Source organism: Diplotaxodon limnothrissa, linkage group LG23, assembly GCF_057381915.1.
Source record: "Diplotaxodon limnothrissa isolate DT_005_m linkage group LG23, D_limnothrissa_male_GT1.1, whole genome shotgun sequence".
In the NCBI taxonomy this organism is placed as follows: Eukaryota; Metazoa; Chordata; class Actinopteri; order Cichliformes; family Cichlidae; genus Diplotaxodon; species Diplotaxodon limnothrissa.
In genome coordinates this window covers 43,544,996-43,564,912 of record NC_140617.1, presented here as the reverse complement: position 1 = coordinate 43,564,912, position 19,917 = coordinate 43,544,996, and the positions used below count along the sequence as shown (strand labels likewise).

At 38.7% G+C, this 19,917-nt stretch overlaps 2 protein-coding genes and 1 long non-coding RNA gene across 4 annotated transcripts; all 3 read left to right on the top strand.

Annotated features, from left to right (window-relative positions):
• The first annotated feature begins 2,884 nt into the window (after positions 1–2,884).
• Positions 2,885–9,779, top strand: LOC146608809 (uncharacterized). 2 transcript variants are annotated; one of them, XM_085347685.1, is made up of 5 exons: positions 2,885–2,962; positions 5,557–5,946; positions 7,439–7,558; positions 8,067–9,101; positions 9,732–9,779. In XM_085347685.1, exons 1-5 carry the CDS (start codon positions 2,885–2,887, stop codon positions 9,777–9,779), a joined length of 1,671 nt encoding a protein of 556 aa, XP_085203811.1. The 2 variants fall into 2 exon arrangements, with proteins under 2 accessions (XP_085203811.1, XP_085203812.1); XM_085347686.1 differs by lacking the exons at positions 2,885–2,962; positions 7,439–7,558 and adding an exon at positions 5,065–5,181 and having other exon boundaries at positions 5,557–5,945; positions 8,063–9,101.
• A 3,752-nt stretch (positions 9,780–13,531) lies between these two features.
• Positions 13,532–14,780, top strand: LOC146608808 (uncharacterized). Its single transcript, XR_014905115.1, has 3 exons — positions 13,532–13,652; positions 13,744–13,888; positions 14,601–14,780. It is a non-coding gene; the product is annotated as an uncharacterized LOC146608808 (long non-coding RNA).
• A 945-nt stretch (positions 14,781–15,725) lies between these two features.
• LOC146608807 (uncharacterized) lies at positions 15,726–17,285 on the top strand. The gene is made up of 5 exons (XM_085348246.1): positions 15,726–15,881; positions 16,144–16,260; positions 16,338–16,484; positions 16,784–16,894; positions 16,983–17,285. Exons 1-5 carry the CDS (start codon positions 15,836–15,838, stop codon positions 17,222–17,224), a joined length of 663 nt encoding a protein of 220 aa, XP_085204372.1. The 5' UTR covers positions 15,726–15,835; the 3' UTR covers positions 17,225–17,285.
• Positions 17,286–19,917: the final 2,632 nt, after the last annotated feature.

Below are 19,917 nucleotides of genomic sequence, written 5' to 3'. Positions count from 1 at the left end.
AGCTCCAGATTGGGCGAGCAAGAGCGTGTGAGTGGGGAGATGTTTGTGCTGTCGCACCATCTGTTGTTCACCATCAAACACACTCCACCACCTCTTTTCTTCCCCGACTCCATTGTCCTGTCCATGCGGTAAACCGAAAAGAACCCCGTCGGCTGCACGGCGTGGTCTGGTATCGCTGGGTTCAGCCAAGTCTCGGTGAAGCAGAGGAGGTTGCAGTCCCGAATGTCTCTCTGGAACTTGATTCTGGCTCTGAGGTCATCAAGCTTGTTCTCGATGGATTGAACATTGGCTAGCAGGATACTGGGCATGGGTGCGCGGTGTGCGCGAGCCCGTAGCCTGTTCCTGATGCCTGTTCCTGAATTATGTGTAAACAGAATAGCACAGAGTTAGTGAAGGAGTGCTTACAGTGCAAAGTGTACTCATTATTCTTGAACTGTCACCTACTAACTGCCTTTCAAGTTTGTGTGACTAACACACAACCAGATGATGATGTAGAGTCAAAAGTGTAAATACACTGATCATGGGCATTATTGGTCCAGCTAGGTTTGGGTGATTTGCATTTTTTTTTTTTGCAGATTGTATTTACTCTAATATAATCTATTTAGAGTATTTATATTATAATATATTATATTATAATCTAATTTATTATATTAGATTATATAATAATTATATAATAATCTAATACAAACTCATATAAGATTTGTTTGATGTTCTGGCATAAACACACATATGAATACATTCTTAAAATGTATGTGTACGCAGTGTTGGGAAGGTTACTTTTAAAATGTATTCCATTACAGAATACAGAATACATGCCCCAAAATGTATTCTGTAACGTATTCCGTTACATTACTCAATGACAGTAACGTATTCTGAATACTTTGGATTACTTAATATATTATCATGCTTTTTACAACAACGTGAATGTACTATTGCTGTGTGATTTATTACTATTACTGAAGGTCCGCGTCTCCGAACTGTAGTAAAGGGACCTCTGACTAATACGGCGGGGTCTCTGTCGGCTCGTAGCCGAAAAATAGCTTTACTTTGTTGTGTGGGTCAACTTTTCTTGCGAGAGACAGAGAGAGGCGTTGAAAGACTGCTCCAATTGTTTTCGGAGGAAAACACGAACACGGTGTACAGTCGAGTCTTAATAGTTTACTTACAACTGGGCTCGTCAGGCACTCTTCTTGGCTGAAGTGGTTGTTATTATATTTACATGCTTCCAGCTCCCGTTTTTCCTCGATGACAACTCGTACCTTTCCACTCCCCTTTTTCTCCCTCCTCGCTCACAGACCCATAACGTGTATGGCAGTCCATTCTCCCTGCAGCACGGACTACACTGCCCATGATGCTACATTCTTTAGAGCTATGCTTGTAGCATTCTGCCTATTAGCTTAGCACAACAACAACAACAACAACGAAAAGGCGCTCTCTCACCCAGGAAACACACAGTCGCAGAGAGAGAGAGAGAGCGTCGCCCTGTAACCATGGCAACCGTAACGCTGCCGCCTGGAACAACAGAACGCAGCTGTCAAACAAAACCCAAACAGTCCTGACCCGCGACAATATGAAACAGGAAAGTACCGCAGTGTAATCCATTTATTTCAACAAAGTAACTGTATTCTGAATACCACCTTTTTAAACGGTAACTGTAACGGAATACAGTTACTCATATTTTATATTTTAAATACGTAACGGCGGTACATGTATTCCGTTACTCCCCAACACTGTGTGTACGCGATAGTCAATATTATGGGTTATCAAATTAATAAGACATAAAGAAAATATGGCTGAACTAATCTACCGATCCGCAGTAACTCGTTAACAGATTTGCCGCATTATGGCGTTAATGTCATTTTAAGGAGATTAACGCTGACAGCACTAGTGGGAATCCAATGAATATGACTGCACATTTACACCAACATCATCCTAGTGCAAAGGCAAATGGAAGCAGACAAAAACTACGGAGCCCCGCAGGGGACATGGGAGAAAAAAAAATTAAGACGGACTTTTGCGAGATCTCGCAAAACTACGGCGCCCCGCAGGGGACATGGGAGAAAAAAAATTAGGGAGAAAAAAAAAATTAGGGAGAAAAAAAAAAATTAAGACGGACTTTTGCGAGATCTCGCAAAAGTATTGCGAGAGCTCGCAAAAGTATTGCGAGATCCCGAGTTTGTTTTGCGAGATCTCGCAAAACTCCAACAATGGCGGCAGCTACTTAGTTGTAATATTACTCTTTCTGGGTCACAAAATACACTTTTAAGATATTTTGAGGCGTGAATGTAGTTGTGTAAACGTCAGATACCTGCTCGGTTTACAAGACATCACATACTTGCAAAAGTGCTCCAACGTTTTTGGAGATCTGACACCCACTAGCTCGAAGCTAACGGGAGGTCGAGACCTACTACAGCCCGGAGGAACACCGCTTTCCCGGCACATCGTGCCTCGACCTCCCGGTCGGCTTCGAGCTGGCGGCCACTAGCTTGAAGCTAACGGGCGGTCGAGACCTACTACAGCCGGGAAGAACACCGCTTTCCCGGCACATCGTGCCTCGACCTCCCGGTCGGCTTCGAGCTGGCGGCCTCCGAAGAATGCGGCTAAAACTTTTGCGATACTTTTGCGAGCTCTCGCAATACTTTTGCGAGATCTCGCAATACTTTTGCGAGATCTCGCAAAAGTCCGTCTTAATTTTTTTTTTCTCCCTAATTTTTTTTTTCTCCCTAATTTTTTTTTCTCCCATGTCCCCTGCGGGGCTCCGTACAAAACAAACTCGGGATCTCGCAAAACAAACTCGGGATCACGCAAAAGATCCTGCTCCTTTTTGATAGCGTTTCAGTTGAAGGGTGCGGTGCTACGGTACGGGGCTCCATACGGTGCGGACATGGAGGAGGATTTAGAACATTTCTTGCGGTCAAGAGAGGTCCCACACGACGACATCATGCACATGCAACAAGACAAAGTACGTATAAACAACAAAGCATTAAACACCGCGGTTCAAAAGGCGAGTAACTTGTTGAAAAACCGAGGTCATATATGCAGGCCTTTAATGTTAATTCTTGTAAATATGTTCAGGTTCATTAAACATAACTCGTTAAGTGCACATATGTTTTGAAATTTCAAATCGTGTCCAAATTCATGGGCTGCATCCTCCCGAGGACTCGGGCTTCGTGGTCTACGTGGGCTGGGTCCTCAGAAGGTCGGGTAGGCCGGAAGTAAATGGCTGGGGAAATTGGACGGTCTAGCCTTCTGATTAGCGTCACCGCTGTCTCGGTGGAGTGTAATAAGCTCGTCCGTCTGCTCCTTTCTATCTAAAATATAAGACGACACTGGAGTAAATTCTCGACCATCTCACACTTCTGTTTAATCAGTTTTCTGTTTGACGTTGATTAAGCGGTGTAAAACCAAGGTGGAACCCACCTGGGGGATTAATAAAGTTTTATTTTATCGAATTTAATCTAATAACTTTAATCTCAGCCAAACCGATTTACTCACGAACAAATGAAACACTGAAAAAAGCCAAACATTAACATTTTTAGGTTGTCTAAGTGTTTTATATATTACGTTTAGCCTGAGTAGCAAAAGTCCGTGGTGATCTGAAAATAATATGCCGGGAGTTGTGCCGTTCTCGGCGGCTTTAGTGACCCTTGAGCTCTTGGCTACCTATCGAGCTGGTGGGTAACAGACATCAAGGAAAACGTCGAAGCACTTTTGTAAATATGCGATATCTTGATAAACCGAGCAGATATTTCAAGTTTATACACCCACGTTCTCCCCTGAAATATGTTAAAAGTTTATTTTGTGACCCAGAAAGATTAATAACGGTCATTTTAAAACTTATTAATGGCTGCCATTACCGGAAACTGGAGTTTGGCTGGGCCGCACTTTGAATTCTGGGATATGGTGGGCCACGAAGCACACACCCGACCCATCCTTCAAATTCGGTGAAAAGTGAATGTTTGTAATTCTTTGTATTACACCCCCTGGCATATGTTAATTTTGTTCTGGTTGTATACATGTTCTGTATACTGTTTCTTAATAAAGTTCAATAATTAAAAAAAAAAAAAAATCGGTGAAAAGGAGGACGCATTTGTCCGCTGCATTCGGAGGAGTTTACGAATTTAAAATAGAATCTTTGTAGAGATTGCCATAATTGTTGTACATTTCTGTGCAAATTAAAAAAAAAAGGAGTCTATGAATTTGGATCGCATCGCTGTGACATAATCGGTCTACAAAAGCGTCCTCAGGAGGATGCAGCCCATGAATTTGGACAATGTGATAAATAAAGTTAAAAAAAAAAGAGGTTGCAGCCCATGAATTTGGATGTTGTTATCTGGCTGTGCCATTACCATGGTAACATAGACACCATGGCACCAAATACTTGGTGGAACTTACCTTACTTATACCTTACTAGCAAAATATTTTTTAGTAACGTAGTATATAAATATCTACTACTATTACTATACTAATACTAACACAGCAACAGTAAAGTAATAAGACAGAAGTTGACAGAGTAACTTTTGATAATGATCATGAACAGTGATTAAGAACTCTATTCTAATACAGTTAGTATTCCATGTGTGCCAGTGTGGCTTCCTAGAGTAAAAGTATATTAATAGCATTTCTCTAATGTTTTATGTCTGCAGGTGGATAAGGCAGTGCTGTTCGTCATGACTGATGGACAAATGGCAAAATACATAAGGACATATGGTGACAGAGTAGCTGTCCAGTCCTTCTGTCAACAAACTAAGTACAGCACAGATAAAGAGACTCTTCTGCAGAACCTAAGAGATAAAATTGCGACACGGAAAGTAAGATCAAAAACCAAAGGAATGCTGTGTGGTTCATCAGGTGTGTTCCACAAGCAAAGTGAAGGGATGGCAAGACAGAGAAATAAAATACTGCAGGAGAGAAGACCTGCAGAAAAATTGAAATCGGATGGCTTCATTTAAGCAGTAATGAATACCGTCAAGTGAGAACCAGAAATGGTGGAGGAACAAGACATGCAAGAAAGATGAAACACTGTTAACAGTTCAGTCCTCATCTGAAGAGGATTTTTCTGTCAGCATAACTGAAGAAGATTCACCGGTGACATTACTTGGATTTGACAGTGAGACAGATGATTTTGTCCCAGATCTACTTGAACATGGGGATTCATCTGACAGTGACACTGGCAAACAGGTTTGTTAAAATAAGAAAGTTATTATTACAAATAATGATCACTTTAAAGTTACTGTATTTTGTCGTGTTTAGTAGTGCTCGGTGGTAACATGCGACATTTTCTAATTTTGTTGTACTATTGTACTAGGTATGACTGTGCAACTGCAATAAAGAGTTGTCTTATTCAAGTGCTTTATGTACATCTACGAATATTTGCACTTCTGTAGGATGAAATTATTCCAGGAATTTGTTGTTGACTTGTGTGGTAAGGTACATTTAATACATCTGTGAAAGACTTACAGCTTTGTATTCATTGACATGTACAAAATGACTGGCTGCTGAAAAAATAATTGAATTATTTTCGTTTGTGTCTTGTGTTTGTTTTCTGGTTCACAGATTCACAATTTCCAGATGGAACACAATCCAAAAAAACTGAAATCACTCTGTGAGGCAGTGACAACACAAAGTCCAGGAAAATCCCATCATATGCATTCAACCCCAACAGACATTAAAAACACTGTCGTGGGACAGCGGCAGCAGACTGACTCAAGTGATCATGATTTCCCTGACCACTGCTCTGAAATTATTGATCTGACCAGTATAGTTCCTAACAAATCCTTCAAACTAGAGTCCCGGGACAAACTTCCAGAAGATTTGGAATTTTGTTTTCCACACATAGACGAAGCGGATACGGTTGTATGGAATCCTGAAGAGGATCTTGTCAGAGCAGATGGTGATGACACAGTCGTGATAACCCTGAATTATGTCAACAGTGAGGATCTCAGATCTCAGACCTGCAACTCAACACCTCAAAGACTAAGGAACTGGTTGTGGACTTCGGGAGGTCTAGAGCAGGTCCACTGCCGGTTCAGATAGAGGGGGAGGAGGTGGAGGTGGTCAACAAGTACAAGTACCTCGGGCTGTGGGTGGACAATAAACTGGACTGGTCATGCAACACAGAGTACCTGTATAAAAAAGCCCAAAGCCGACTGTACTTCCTCAGGAGGCTGAGGTCTTTTAACATCTGCAGGAAGCTCCTGAGGATGTTTTACCAGTCAGTGGTTGCTGGAGTACTTTTCTATGCTGTGGTGTGCTGGGGGAGCAGCACAGCAAAGAAGGACTCATCCAGGCTGGAGAAACTGATCAGGAGGGCTAGCTCTGTGGTCGGCATGAAGCTGGACACTCTGGTGACAGTGGCAGAGAAAAGGACATTAAAGAAACTGATGGACATTATGGACAATGCCAGGCATCCTCTGCACACGGCCATTAACAACCAGAAGAGTCTGTTCAGTGACAGGTTGCTTCTCCCAAAGACAAGAACTAACAGACTTAAAAACTCCTTTGTCCCACACGCCATCAGACTGTTTAACTCCTCTCTGGAGGGGAGAGGGAGGGGAAACAGGAGGACAAAGGAGGGGGGAACAACTAAGCTGTAGTGCCTCTTCACCTCACTGTGCAATACCTTTTGTGCAATACTTTTGTAAATAGTCAACGGTGCAATAGACTCAATACTTGAAATGTGCAATTCACTTGTATTTTTATTTTTATTCCTATTTATTCTATTTATCCCCTTCGTATATTTTATTTATATTGTCTCTGTATTTATATATATGTGTGTGTGTATAACTCTGTAACTTCTGTCGGTGCTGTGCTTTTTTGGAAATCGAATTTCCCAGAGGAACCCACCCGAGGGATTAATAAAGTTCTATCTTATCTTATCTTATCTTATCTTGGGTAAGACCATGGACAGTTGTGGTTGATATGGTTTAAGTGTGACAAAATATGGAAATTTATTAATAATCAAATTCAGTAACTTGCATAGTTCTGATTTTAAAAAAAGCTGATCATGCATTCCTGCTTGGACAAAATTTAAGTATGTGTGTTATTTTCTGTAATATTCTTTTAAAAGAAATAACTTACAGTACTGTGAAACAATTGCTCGATTTCTATTAATCAGAATTCATCTCTTGTTTGTTTAAAACTTGATTTTTTTTTGCAGCAATAATACAACATTTTAAGTAGTAAGAAGTACATCAAGATCTGATAAAAACCTGTGGAATTCCACTGTAATATGTCTTTTTACTCTTGTAAGTGAGACATGTAGGCTGAAAATAAAGAGGTGTATTTTTGTTCTATTTCTTAAGACCTATTGACATATTTTGCAGACTTTTTAAGAACATTCATGATTTAGAATAAGCCAAGGTAGAAGATTGAAGAAGAGTCTTCTAATCTTGAAGGGTTAAGGTGTCTGTTGTCAATTAATGCAATACATCCTTCTCAGAATGCTGACACAAATGGATTACCTATGGATGGTTTCCTGCTACCATTGTCTTCAGCTAATGGCTTGCCCACACCCCATATGCAGTCAATACAGGAGGAAGCACCCCAGATTGCACAGGTAAGATGGATCAATTCAGGCAACCATAAACACCTACCTTTACATACTGTAGAGATGCCAAAATTTCATGCTATTTTCTGAGGATATGGCAGTTTGTGGGTCCATTTGAATTAAAAGGATATTGTCAGTTGAGAGACAATTCCAGTGTTTTACATTAAGATAAGATTAAACAGGAAATTTAGTCTTGAAATCAAATTATTTACATAACACAGCAGTGAGACATTGTTTTGGTGTCACTATTGTGTTCTCTACCTATTTTGCACAGAAGTGAGTCTTCTCATACATGTAAAGAACACTTGTATAATTTTCTGTGAGGCATACAAGGACATCCATCAGGCCACAATATTAATGTTATAGATAAATCGTCAGTGCAACCATGGTTTGGGAATATACAGCCCACTAAAATTAGACAAATAAATTTCAAACTTTTTCAGAACATTGATATTGTGTAATCTGTACAATTCATTTGCATTTCTTATGGAATGTGCATGTTTTGTCTTTTACTCAGGACCATGGACTGAATTTCATCGCACAAGGTTTGCCTTTAGATTCAAGCAACCAACTTTCCCCATCAAATTCAGGAGACCCACAGAGCCCCCTACATGTATCAATTCACAGGATAAAAGTTGTTGATGATCTTTTGGCTGTATTTATGGACAGTCGCATTCTGAATGAGACTTTAAAGATGAACTTTGTAAATGAAAATGCTGTTGATGATGCTGGGGTGTCAAGGGAGGTTTACACTGCATTTTGGGAGCAATTTTTGGAACAGTGTGAAGGTGAAAATGAACGAGTTCCAAGGCTGAGGCCAGACTTTAGTGAGGCTGAATGGCAAGCTGTTGGGCAGATATGGGTGAAAGGCTTACTAGACCATGGTGTCTTTCCAGTGAGGCTGTCAAGGGCTTTCATTTTAGCTTGCATCCACGGAATGGACTCAGTTGATGTAGACATTCTGATTGCATTGTTTCTCAACTATCTCCCTCCTGTTGAGAGATCAGCTGTTGAGAAGGCGCTCCAAGGCACAATGGATGAAAATGATGAAGAGGACCTGCTTGACCTCTTTACAAGGATGGGTTCCCACTTCCTACCACCTAAGAACAACATGCAGCCTGCCATTGAAACAATGGCTCATAAGGCCATTCTCCAAGAGCCAAAGTATATAATGGATTGCTTCTCCACACCCATGGCACATCTGCAGCTAAAACTGGCAGACAAGGAAAGTGTGTTGTCTCTGTATGAGACAAAGAAGGCCACAGGCAAAAGACTAGTGCAGCTATTTCAAACAACAAAATTGATGCTGCCTCACGGAGAACAAATAACATTTAACCATCTTCAGCGTTATGTTAAAAACGCTGATGAAACCAAAGCTGAAAAAATCCTGCACTTCTGCACAGGATCTTCTGTGATATGTGTTGACAAAATTTTGGTGTGCTTTAATGCTGAAACTGGGCTCAACAGAAGGCCTGTTGCTCACACCTGTGGAGCTACCCTTGAAGTGCCATGCACTTACAGTTCTTATCCTGAATTTCGCACAGAGTTCAAGGTTCAAGGTTCTTTATTTGTCACATGCATAGTTATACAAGTATAACACACAGTGAAATGTAGCCTGACACGCTCCTCGACATGTGCAAAAAAATTGGGGGGGGGGGGTGTAGAGGAAGAACATTATATATGTATATATATATATATATATATATATATATATATATATATATATATATATATATATATATATATATATATATATATGTAGTATATACATTGGGTGAATGTGCAGTAGTAGCAGCAAGCAGGTGAATTCTGTACATTAATATGAATAGACATCTGACTATTTTACAGGATAGACAATATGAACATATTTAAAATTAAAGGAATTGAAATGTACATTGTGCCTTGGTTTAGTGTCTGGAAGAGTCCTGTCTCAGTCAATTATAGATGATGTGAGAGGGCGGGTGTGTGTGTTTAGGGCACGGATGGCTTGGGGATAGAAGCTCCTCTTGAGTCTCTCTGTCCTTGCCCAGAAGATGCGGAACCTTCTACCAGATTGCAGAAGTTGGAACAGTTTGTTGCCAGGATGGGACGGGTCCTTCAGTATCTGCGCTGCTCTAGTCCGGCATCTCCTGGTGTAGGTGTCCTGAAGCGGGGGGAGAGCAATCCTGCAGCAGCAGCAGAGTTCGACAATGTCCTTTCCAGCAATTACTTTGAAATGGACATCATTTGAACTTGATGAGTGTACTAATGGTTACAGCTGTAATTGTTATTTGTATGATTATCCTTGAGTTCATAAATTCTGTCTTGTTTCATTTTGTCATTGAAGCATTTGATATATTCAGCCGTATAACAAGCAGTCACAAATTTAATTTTCTGATGGTTTAGTTGTATGTTAGGTCAGATTTCACAAGGACTCTTTATTGTTTAAAATTCTTTGAAAATGACCGCATCTTTAACTTCTGTTGAAAACAAGGTTTGTGTTTAGCGTTAGAGAGACATATCACATCAAAATTTGCTGTACACATTGTCATTGTTTTCTTTTACTCCTGCCATCAGCCAGAATAAAGGCTCTCTTTTGTTTTAAGTTCATTATCCTCTCTCTCTCCTTGTCTGCTTTTGGGTACGTTCTGTCAACACACCTGCATACCCCACAGTGACACACATTGGCTTGCTGTTTATCCATCTAGAATGTTTTGTTGTGAGTTGCCTAGTTTTGGGAGATATTAGCTGTAGAGATCTCTTCCTTGTTGAAAAACAACATGAAGCTACATAAGGTCTACATAAAGACATTGCTACTAAGCATTAAGTACCATGTGAAACAAGAGAAGGGTAGGCTTGTACAGTCAATATCTCTAAAATTGGGCAACTCACACTAAAACAATGTGGATTAAGGAATACTACAGCTAGCGAACAGAAAAATGTGTAAATTTGATTTTAGGGTGAAAAGTCCATTAATATTAGTAAAGAATGTCACTATGGTTGCGAAAGAAGTTATTGAAAGTTAATGATAAGATCCTGTTTACAAATTCTTAAAGCTGATGTGGCCTATAAACATCTTGTAACAATAAGTCCTATTTTCCCTTGATTAGCTTCCAAAATGTTTACTAGTTGTTTTGTTAAAAATCATATTGCCATCACAAGTTATTTTTTTTGAAAGGACTTTGCCATAATGTGACATACAGATGATTCACAATTCTTTATACCGTCTTATATAATTACAAATTAACAAGCAATGATAATCAGATTTAACAGTTTCTTGGATAAACAAGATTGTAGGCCAGGATTTCTAATTAGATTAAATAGTATATATTGTTAATTATAAAATATTGCTACATTTTTGACAGATTATGCACTTCTGACTACCCTTCTCTGAAATTAAAGTGCCTGGGAACACAGGCAGTCAATACACAGATGTTGTCGATATGCTTTTGTCATTTGCAATTTTTTAGTTGTCTGTACTACATAGTCCAAAAAAAAATTAGAAATTGATTAGATTTCAGTTTATTTGTCCGGTAGTTCAACAACACATATCATCCTTTCAGAAGTGGTGAGTTTTGCAAAAATAGCATTCGAATGTAACAGAACAGGTGGGTGCAAAGAATTTGTTATTCAGCTGATAAAATAAGCTTCAGATAAATTCAGTGACCAAAAAAGAATGTTTATATCTATTAGAAATTCTAAGAGTTCAAAAGGTCTCAATTTAGTTCTTTATTTTTTCAGTTTTGTTTAACCAACATTAAAAAAACTAAAGCTCTTCTGGAATCAGAATAAATAGTTAAAAAAAAAGAAGCAAAAATGACATAAAATAATTATATTTTTAGTCAGAGAAACTTGAGTTCAGAAAAATGCCAAGGTGTCCCCTCTCAGATTATGATGCCCCTTAGTACCATTTCATGTAGCCTGCCAATGTGACAGTTGGCGTTATGATATATATAAAGCAACAAGGCATAATAGCATATCTCTTCGATTTTAAACAGTATTCTAGCCAACATCAACAACTAAACATTCCCATCATTAACAAATAGAGATGGTGTAAATAAAAACTCAACTCAATTATTACAAAATACTCAACATAAACCACCATTATCTGAGTAAACACTGTACATTAAAACTCCTAACACATTAAATTAAGATGTGTCTTATGTTTTGATCCATGTATCAAGCCAAATACACAGTTAAAGTAATTCGAAGTAATACACATAGACATGGAACTTGATAACATTTGACAGAACATTACAGTGTTTTTGTGCTAAAGAACACTCAGAATATCATTAACAGGCAGAGACTCCTCTTTATACTTTACTTCACTGACCCTCCTGGAACACAACAATAAATATTTCTATATAAGATATTCTCATAAATGACTGTGTACTAGAAAGCTTACAGTTTACAGTCTGTTTAACATCCAGAAGTTAGCTTTCTCACATATAGCACAGGTCAATTTTGAGAAATGTTCTCTGCTGCAGTGTATGCAATTTACACTAATGCCATGATGTTCTCTCTTAAATGCATGTACAAGTTCACAGCCTGATATGGGTCTGTTGGTGGAGTCAGATGGGACTCAGTCATGATGATATTGCACAGTTCATATACATCGGGGTCACATGGTTTGGTCAGTTGAAAAACACACTCAGTTTTACACATTTCAACATGTTCTTCTTCAGTGGGGCAAAGGAAGTCTCTTGTCCCGTAGAGCTCAGGTAATGTATACATTACATTAGGTCGACCACTGGGGATATTGATGTTTGTTGATGGCCTGATGGAGTGTGTATTCCAAACCTGTGCAGTGTCATCCAGCTCATCTGTTAAAAAGAATACAGAAATTTAAGAAATGCGATCGCATGTACGTATATACATATACGCAAATCACGATGAGACAACTCACTCACTGAGAGGAAGGTTTCTTATATTTATGCAATTTATTATTTTTAAACAATCGTGTGCATTTTTGTAATCATGTACTTTACCTAATGCCATCTGTACAAGTGTTTCACACACTAACTACGGTTACTGTTATGCTGTGATATCTTACATTAGTACTATTAGTCTTATTACTACCTGCTTGGCTCATCTACTCACCTCATAATAATCAATTTGTTTTATGTCACTGATCATTGTATTTTGTATTTGTAAGTTATTTTGATATCCCAATCAAAATAATTCCAAATTGTAAATAGTTAATATTATAGATAAGAAATTTTCATATGCCATGTCAACATAAACAACATAGATGTTAGGTCTGTGAAGGTTCTCAGTCATCCAGGTCATCGTAGTCAAAGGAGCTTGCAAAGAAAAGCGTCTGGACTTCTATAAGTTGCTTGAAGACGTTTCACCTCTCAAGCTTCTTCAGTTCTAAGGTCAAATGGTGGAGAGTCCCAGATATAAACCTAGTGGGAGTAACCCCCCACAGAGGGACAAAAGGACCCCCTGATGATCCTCTAATCGCCTGAGCCAAGGTGTGAAACTGGGTGTGGGTCCCAATCAGCCAGAGTTTCGGGTGTCTTCATTGTGAAACCTGGCCCCACCTTATCATGCGAATTCCTGAGGTCAGATGGCCCAGGATGTGAGTGGGCGTTAAGGCGTCTGGGAAGGGATCTCAAAACTGGATTATAGATGGCAGAGAGTTGGTGTCGTAAAGCCCCGCCTCTGTTCAAAGATGGTCGCTCACAGTGGACATAGATGGCTTCTTTCACTCCTCTTTCAAACCATCTGTCCTCTCTGTCCAAAATGTGAACATTGGCATCCTTGAAAGAGTGTCCTTTATCCTTAAGATGCAGATGGACTGCTGAGTCTTGTCCTGTGGAGGTGGCTCTTCTGTGTTGTGCCATGCGCTTGTGAAGTGGCTGTTTGGTCTCTCCAATGTAGAGGTCTGAGGTTTTTAGTGAATGTGTTTGGTTTTGTAGTCCTGTAAACAAAGCATCACTTCTGAAGTGGATTAACAGGCTGGCCACAACTATAACATGTGTTTTATTCTCAGGAACATTATCCATGCTTGACTGCAATGTCTTCCCAGGCCTGGGGCAGGACTATCTGACAACCGAGGTCAATATGTTTTTGCTTCCTGTGCAGGAAAATGACGGGGAGGATAATTTGACCAAAGCAGGTTACAAACATTTATTCTTCTCATAAGGTAAAACTCAAGTGACATCTCGTGTGTTGTGTGAAAAATAAATGAATCTTTGTACGTTGTTTAGGGTCAGGAACGTACCCACTGTTCTCTCTGCTCCCCGGCTATAGAGGACACCCGGCCTTTTCCACCATGGTTTCAAAACTCCGCAGCCAAATACTGGCCATGCCCCGCTGTCAGCTGTCACACACTATTCTCACTGAGAAAAACTGGTAAACATCATATCAGTACTATTTATTTATAAATGAATAATTATTTTATTCATATTCCACTATTCAAAAAGTGTAGGTGACTAATCCATGGTAAAAAAAAGTGAGACAACCAAGTAAATACATCCTGCACCCAGGGTGAGAATCAGTTTTATGTTTTAAACTGGTTTGCTCAACAAAGCCATCATAAATGTCATTGTTTTTGAACTCTCATAGAAACAGTTTTTAATCCCTGTGGAAGAAATGCAAAATATCTATTAGAGATGAGGGGTCTCTCTGCTTCCCTTTACTTTCAGTGACTACAACCTGCTGTCTTTTTTTTTTGTTTTTTGTAAACAACAGAAAATGAGCGCTGGTGGTTTGTTGTGAAATAGTTTTCTGAGGTGCAACTTGCTGCATGTACCTACAAGCACAAAACTTTCAGAGTAGTGAAAAATATTTCTTGCTGTGGGATATCAGGTTAATTTTTTTCTGAACATGCTTAAAACAATATCAATTGAAAATGAAATACTACAGTGAAAAGAAACATATTTCCATGCCATATAAAGAAAGTAAAAGTGTTAATAATTAAGGTTGGTGCAGAAATGCATACAATTTTTGATTTTTTTCTTCTTTGTACTATGTCACTGTAATTTTGTGAAATCTTGAGACATTATTGGGATTTCGTTTAAGTTTATCCCTCTGTTTCCTGTCTTAACTTTCTTTGTTTTCACAGGTTTCACTATGCAGCTCGTATCTGGGATGGTGTGAAAAAGTCCTCGGCCCTCTCTGAATACAGTCGTCTGCTCTGCTGACACGTGTTTAACTGCTCTTATGTACAGTTTTATTTCACTGATCAGATCACACAAAGACAAAAGAAGTGCAGCTGAATGGGATGTTGAAAAAAACAAACATCACTGGGACATAAAATAAATATAATTATTCAGACTTTGAGTCCTGCTTGTTCTATAGTGTCCTGGGACTGTCCTCAGGAATTCTGATAGTTACAGATAAAGTTACAGCCTGTGCAGAGGTGGTGAGCGGGAAAAGAAAGTGTCTTCTCTCAGCACATGTCTAATAAAAATGCGAGAATAGTTTTTAAATTCAAGTCATTCTTGACTGTGTTTCAGTTTTGATGCACTGATACTTAACATGTTTTATAAGGTGAAAATACAGATTTCTGTCTTGTTATTACCTTTGTAAAAAGTATGGTAAAAATGAAAGAGAGAACTGGTGGGCCTGGTTTTTTAAAGATATATGTTGTATTGTAGAATGCATGTAGCATGCATCACAGTCAGTTTTTTTTTCATTCAGTGCCACTAGAGTGGTTGCATGGTTAAAACATACTCTGCTGACAACTGAAACAGTCACTGGTTATCAAAGAAAAAAAAAAAACAATTCACGTCCGTTCTAAAAGAAAATGATTTGCAGCCTAAATGCAGCCTAAACATATTTTAGCAATAGAATGAAACGACTTTAAAGAATATTCCATCAAATATATGATACAAAAATCAGCAATTTAATAACACTAAAACTTCAGCTATGAATAGAAGCATATATATAGCCACCTGTCATCAATACACTGATACAAAAATCAATAAGGCATTTTATTATCACTAAAACTTCAAACAAATAAACAAACTGGAACTAAACAGGTTTTTAAACTAGTTTTAATAGATATTATTCTTCCTCATACATATGTTGAGATTCAGGTATTCTATGTTATTCTATTTTAACTTTGGAGAATTCTAACTAATACCAATTTAATTATCTAGATATAGGTTCTATGAAGTCTATTCATATATACATATATGCTGTTTCAAAGGCTTGTTTTTGATAGTCAGGTTCTTTCATTGTCAAAGGAGGAGTTAAGGAGTGGTCACAGCAAGAAGACCACTTCCCCCCAATAAGAATTACTTATAAACTGAACAGAAACTAAACAGAAATTCACTTCTATCTGACCATCACACAATGCAGATCTTTGTGCTGATCCTTGGGATTGTGCTGCTCCCTAAAGGCAAGTTTTTGTTCAGTTATCTGTTCTTTAACATTTTTAAACCAGCAAGTTCTGTAATATTCAATGAAATGTTTTCTTTTTTAATGCTTTTACAACAAGTGTCATTACATCTTAGTAAAGGTTTGTCAATTCTACAAATGATTGCACTATTTATTGTACTGTTAGCCATCTATTTTTCAAACTGTTTTAGTGAATGTTTTAGAATATGTCCATGCATTGGAAGCAAGAGAAAGTTTACTTGTCTTTATCTTTGTTTTATCAGCCTGTGCTTTGAAATGTTACGAATGCATACCGGACCTCTCTGGAAGCTGCGCTCAGACAACAAAAGAATGTCCTTCCAACACTCAGTGTGCATCAGTCAGAATAGCTTCATACGCAGGTTTGATTTTGTATAGTTCTTATTTTATTCTTCTTTTAAACTGGTTCAGTTTTCAATGGTTCGTCTTTTTGTTGCAGGTGGTTCAAAACTGGTTGATATTAAAGGTAAAAGTTGTGCTGCGGCTGAGGAGTGTGTTCAGGCCTCAATCAACTTTGGAGGCGCCCGAACTCTAATTACCAGCAAGTGTTGCACCTCTGATCTTTGCAACTCTCAAGCTGCCCCTGGTAATTTCTATCATGCTTCTTGGTATTTTGAAATCTAATTTCCTGTTCTTGAAACTTAAAAAATAAAAAATCTTTTTATCAAATATGTTGAGAAATTTTAAAGTGGGTCAATCGTCGTATTTGCTTGAATAGATCAGGGCAAAATAATCAATCTGTGAAAATTTCCTGATTGAAAATTCTCAAACAAACATATTAGTAACATATTGTTTTCTGTTGGTTTTTTTTCCAAGCTGATGTTTTTGGCACACAGTTAAAATAAGCAGGGAAACAAATATTACAAATATTTCTGTATTCAACAGAGGGCAGCATCTCATCTCCAAATGGGAAAAAGTGCTTCCAATGTGTTGGAAACGATTGCACACAAACTCTAAACTGCAACGGAAATGAGGACCACTGCATCTCATCAGCAAGTAATATACCGACAGGATTCAGTGTCTGCATGTTTGTTCTTTTCTGCTCAGACAAATGTTCTGTTATTCCTTCCTTTCATTTCCTCAGTGACTGCAGAAGGACAAAAGGTGACTGTAAAGGGCTGCGCCTCCAAGCTGATTTGCTCAAGCACACAATCTCCACAGATCACAGGAATCACTCCAGCAGAAACCAGCTGCTGCCAGGGTGACCTCTGCAACAGTGCTGGGATGACAACTACATCACAGCCCAGTAGTACAACTGCTGGCACTACAGCTGTTGGCCGTCTGCTCTTTGTCACAACGCTGATCTCTCTGGTCTTGTTCTCTTAGCTGATGAAACAACAGCATCACATCCCAGCTTTTCATATGACTGTCACAATGTTTCCTCCCATTTCACCAGACCTTAAAAAATTATTGAAAATTTTGTAACTAAATATAATTTTCGGTTTGTGGAAAAAAATTAACGAATTAATTTCTTAAAATCCTATATGCATCTCTGTTTCCTTTAAGTCTCAAAATCATTTTGCAGGCACATTTAAAGGTTATCGTAAGGAGTCAGTGAGACATTTTCCTGAATTAATAGAAAAGTAAAATACAAATATGGTGGATTTTGACAATTAAATTCAAATTTCAAATTCAAATTTTATTTGTCACACACACACAACCATACACAGTATGACATGGGGGTGAAATGCTTGTAGCTGTACAATGCCCGACCATTAAATGACAGAAGAAAAGTTCTACAATATTTACAATTTACTACAAAAATTTACAAATTAACTTAGGAATTTACAGTAAAGAATGTGCAAATAGCAGAAGAGATTATAAAGATAAGGATTATAAATTATAGGAATTATAGGATTATAGGAAATGTGTGGTGGTGCGTGTGGTGACGTGTGTGAGAGTCCAGTCTTATAGTGACGTGTTTGGGAGAGTCCAGTCCTACACCTGGTTCAGGCCCCGAATAGCCTGGGGGAAGAAGCTCCTCTTCATTCTCTCTGTTTTGGCCTTAATGGATCGGATTACATTTTTTATTTCTCTCCGATATCCGATCCAGTAATTTACGTCAGTATTGGACCGATACCGATACGCAATATCAGATCGGTCCATCTCTAGTAATAACCTCTCCATCTCTGGAGAAAACCCTTTCACGTGGTACTAAGAAGGCAGGGGTTTAAGGGTATCCCACAGAAAGCCTGTAAAGATTTGGATAGATGCACCTCTGCTTAGATTATATAGATTAGGTGTTGTTGTACCCCAGTTGCTTGGCACACACACAAAAAGAGGTGAAAAAGGTGAATCTCCAACATGAGCAGAAGAATTTTGCAGGGATCCAATAGCACATACAGTGGTCCCTCACTGTTTCGCTGATTTTTTCTTTTTTGTTGCATTTTTTATTTATTTTTTTAAGTGCATTGTATTCTGCGTCCTGACTGGCTGTAGACAATTAGACCATTGTCAATCAATCTCGTGTTGTGTCTCCTGTACAGTACAGAATGCGTTCAGCTGGTCAAATTTACATAAAGCTTCGATCGCTAGCAGTGTGACTCTGACGTGCTGTACTGTATGTTTGTAAGTTTTCTCCCCAACAAACACAACAATGTCGACAAAACATCGTCACCGGCGGGTGCCTTTGGTTTCCTTCTATAACACTGGACTTATTTTTCTACAAGACTTTGAGAGTGTTCAAACAAGAGAGAAAAGTGTGAAAATGTTCATGCCTGCCTGGGAAAAGTGTATAAAGTGTGTAGTGAGGGGTTTTACAGCCTTAAAACATCTATAATAATTGTAAAAAATAAAGTTGGCTACTTCATGGATTTCATCTATCAGTGACTCCTGCGATAAACGAGGGACCACTGTATATGGTCATTAATCACACCAGCACTCAAACCACTTTCTGAAACAGCAAGACTCTAATAATTTTCTTATCAGAGACATTACTCACTCTTAAATAAGCAAGCCTTGATACGTGCTTCATAAAAAACGTACTGGATTTCTCCACAAATGTTCAGTATGTCCCATCATTATTTATTTTCCTGTGTGCAGATCCCGTGGAGAAAACAATGTTGTGGTGAGCTGTTCAGGATTAATTCTAAAGTGTGTGAAGTGTGAAGTGGTTTGGATCTGTCAATGCCCTGTGGAATATCGCTCGCTATCATAATGAACAATAAGCTCATTTTTAACTTTGTTTCTTGAAAGGATATATTTTGCAAACTCTTGAGTCATGAGTTCTGTAGCTGCGTCTTTGGCTCAGTGAATTTGAATATCTTACTTTCACAGCTGTCTGTTGCTTATCTCTGCTCAGATATAGCGTTCTCATTTCTGGTTTTTTAATCAGTATAAAATGGTTTGTAAGGAACTTACAAAGCAGTTTCACCACTGAGCACCATATATGGTTAGTCTTTCTTTTACAGGCATTTATCAGAAATGCATCATCACTACCAGTATGAAGACAATGACTGCAGCGCTATTTGATCAGAATATGTTGTCTTTATATTGCTTGTTTTATGCTAGCATCTTCTTGCAATTGGGGCCTTCATTTGTTTCTCTATTTGGCTCCAGGAAGGAAACTATAAAATACTACAAGGTCAAATATCAACCATGGCTTTCGCTCTAGCATCCACATCACATAGACTATCTAGTCTTTTTATGCGGTACATGATCCCAGTTGTAGCAGAGTAACAAGCACATTACACATTTTAAGATTACTTTGATGCTTTTTTTCTGATTTTGAAGTTTTCTCAGGTGTATGTTCAGGACAATTACTGGAAGCCACATTTCCTTACCCTTAGCCAATGAAGGCCCAAATACAATTCAATTCAATTCAATTTTATTTATATAGCGCCAAATCACAACAAAAGTCGCCTCAAGGCGCTTCATAGATACAGAGAAAAACCCAACAATCATATGACCCCCTATGAGCAAGCACTTTGGCGACAGTGGGAAGGAAAAACTCCCTTTTAACAGGAAGAAACCTCCGGCAGAACCAGGCTCAGGGAGGGGCGGCCATCTGCTGCGACCGG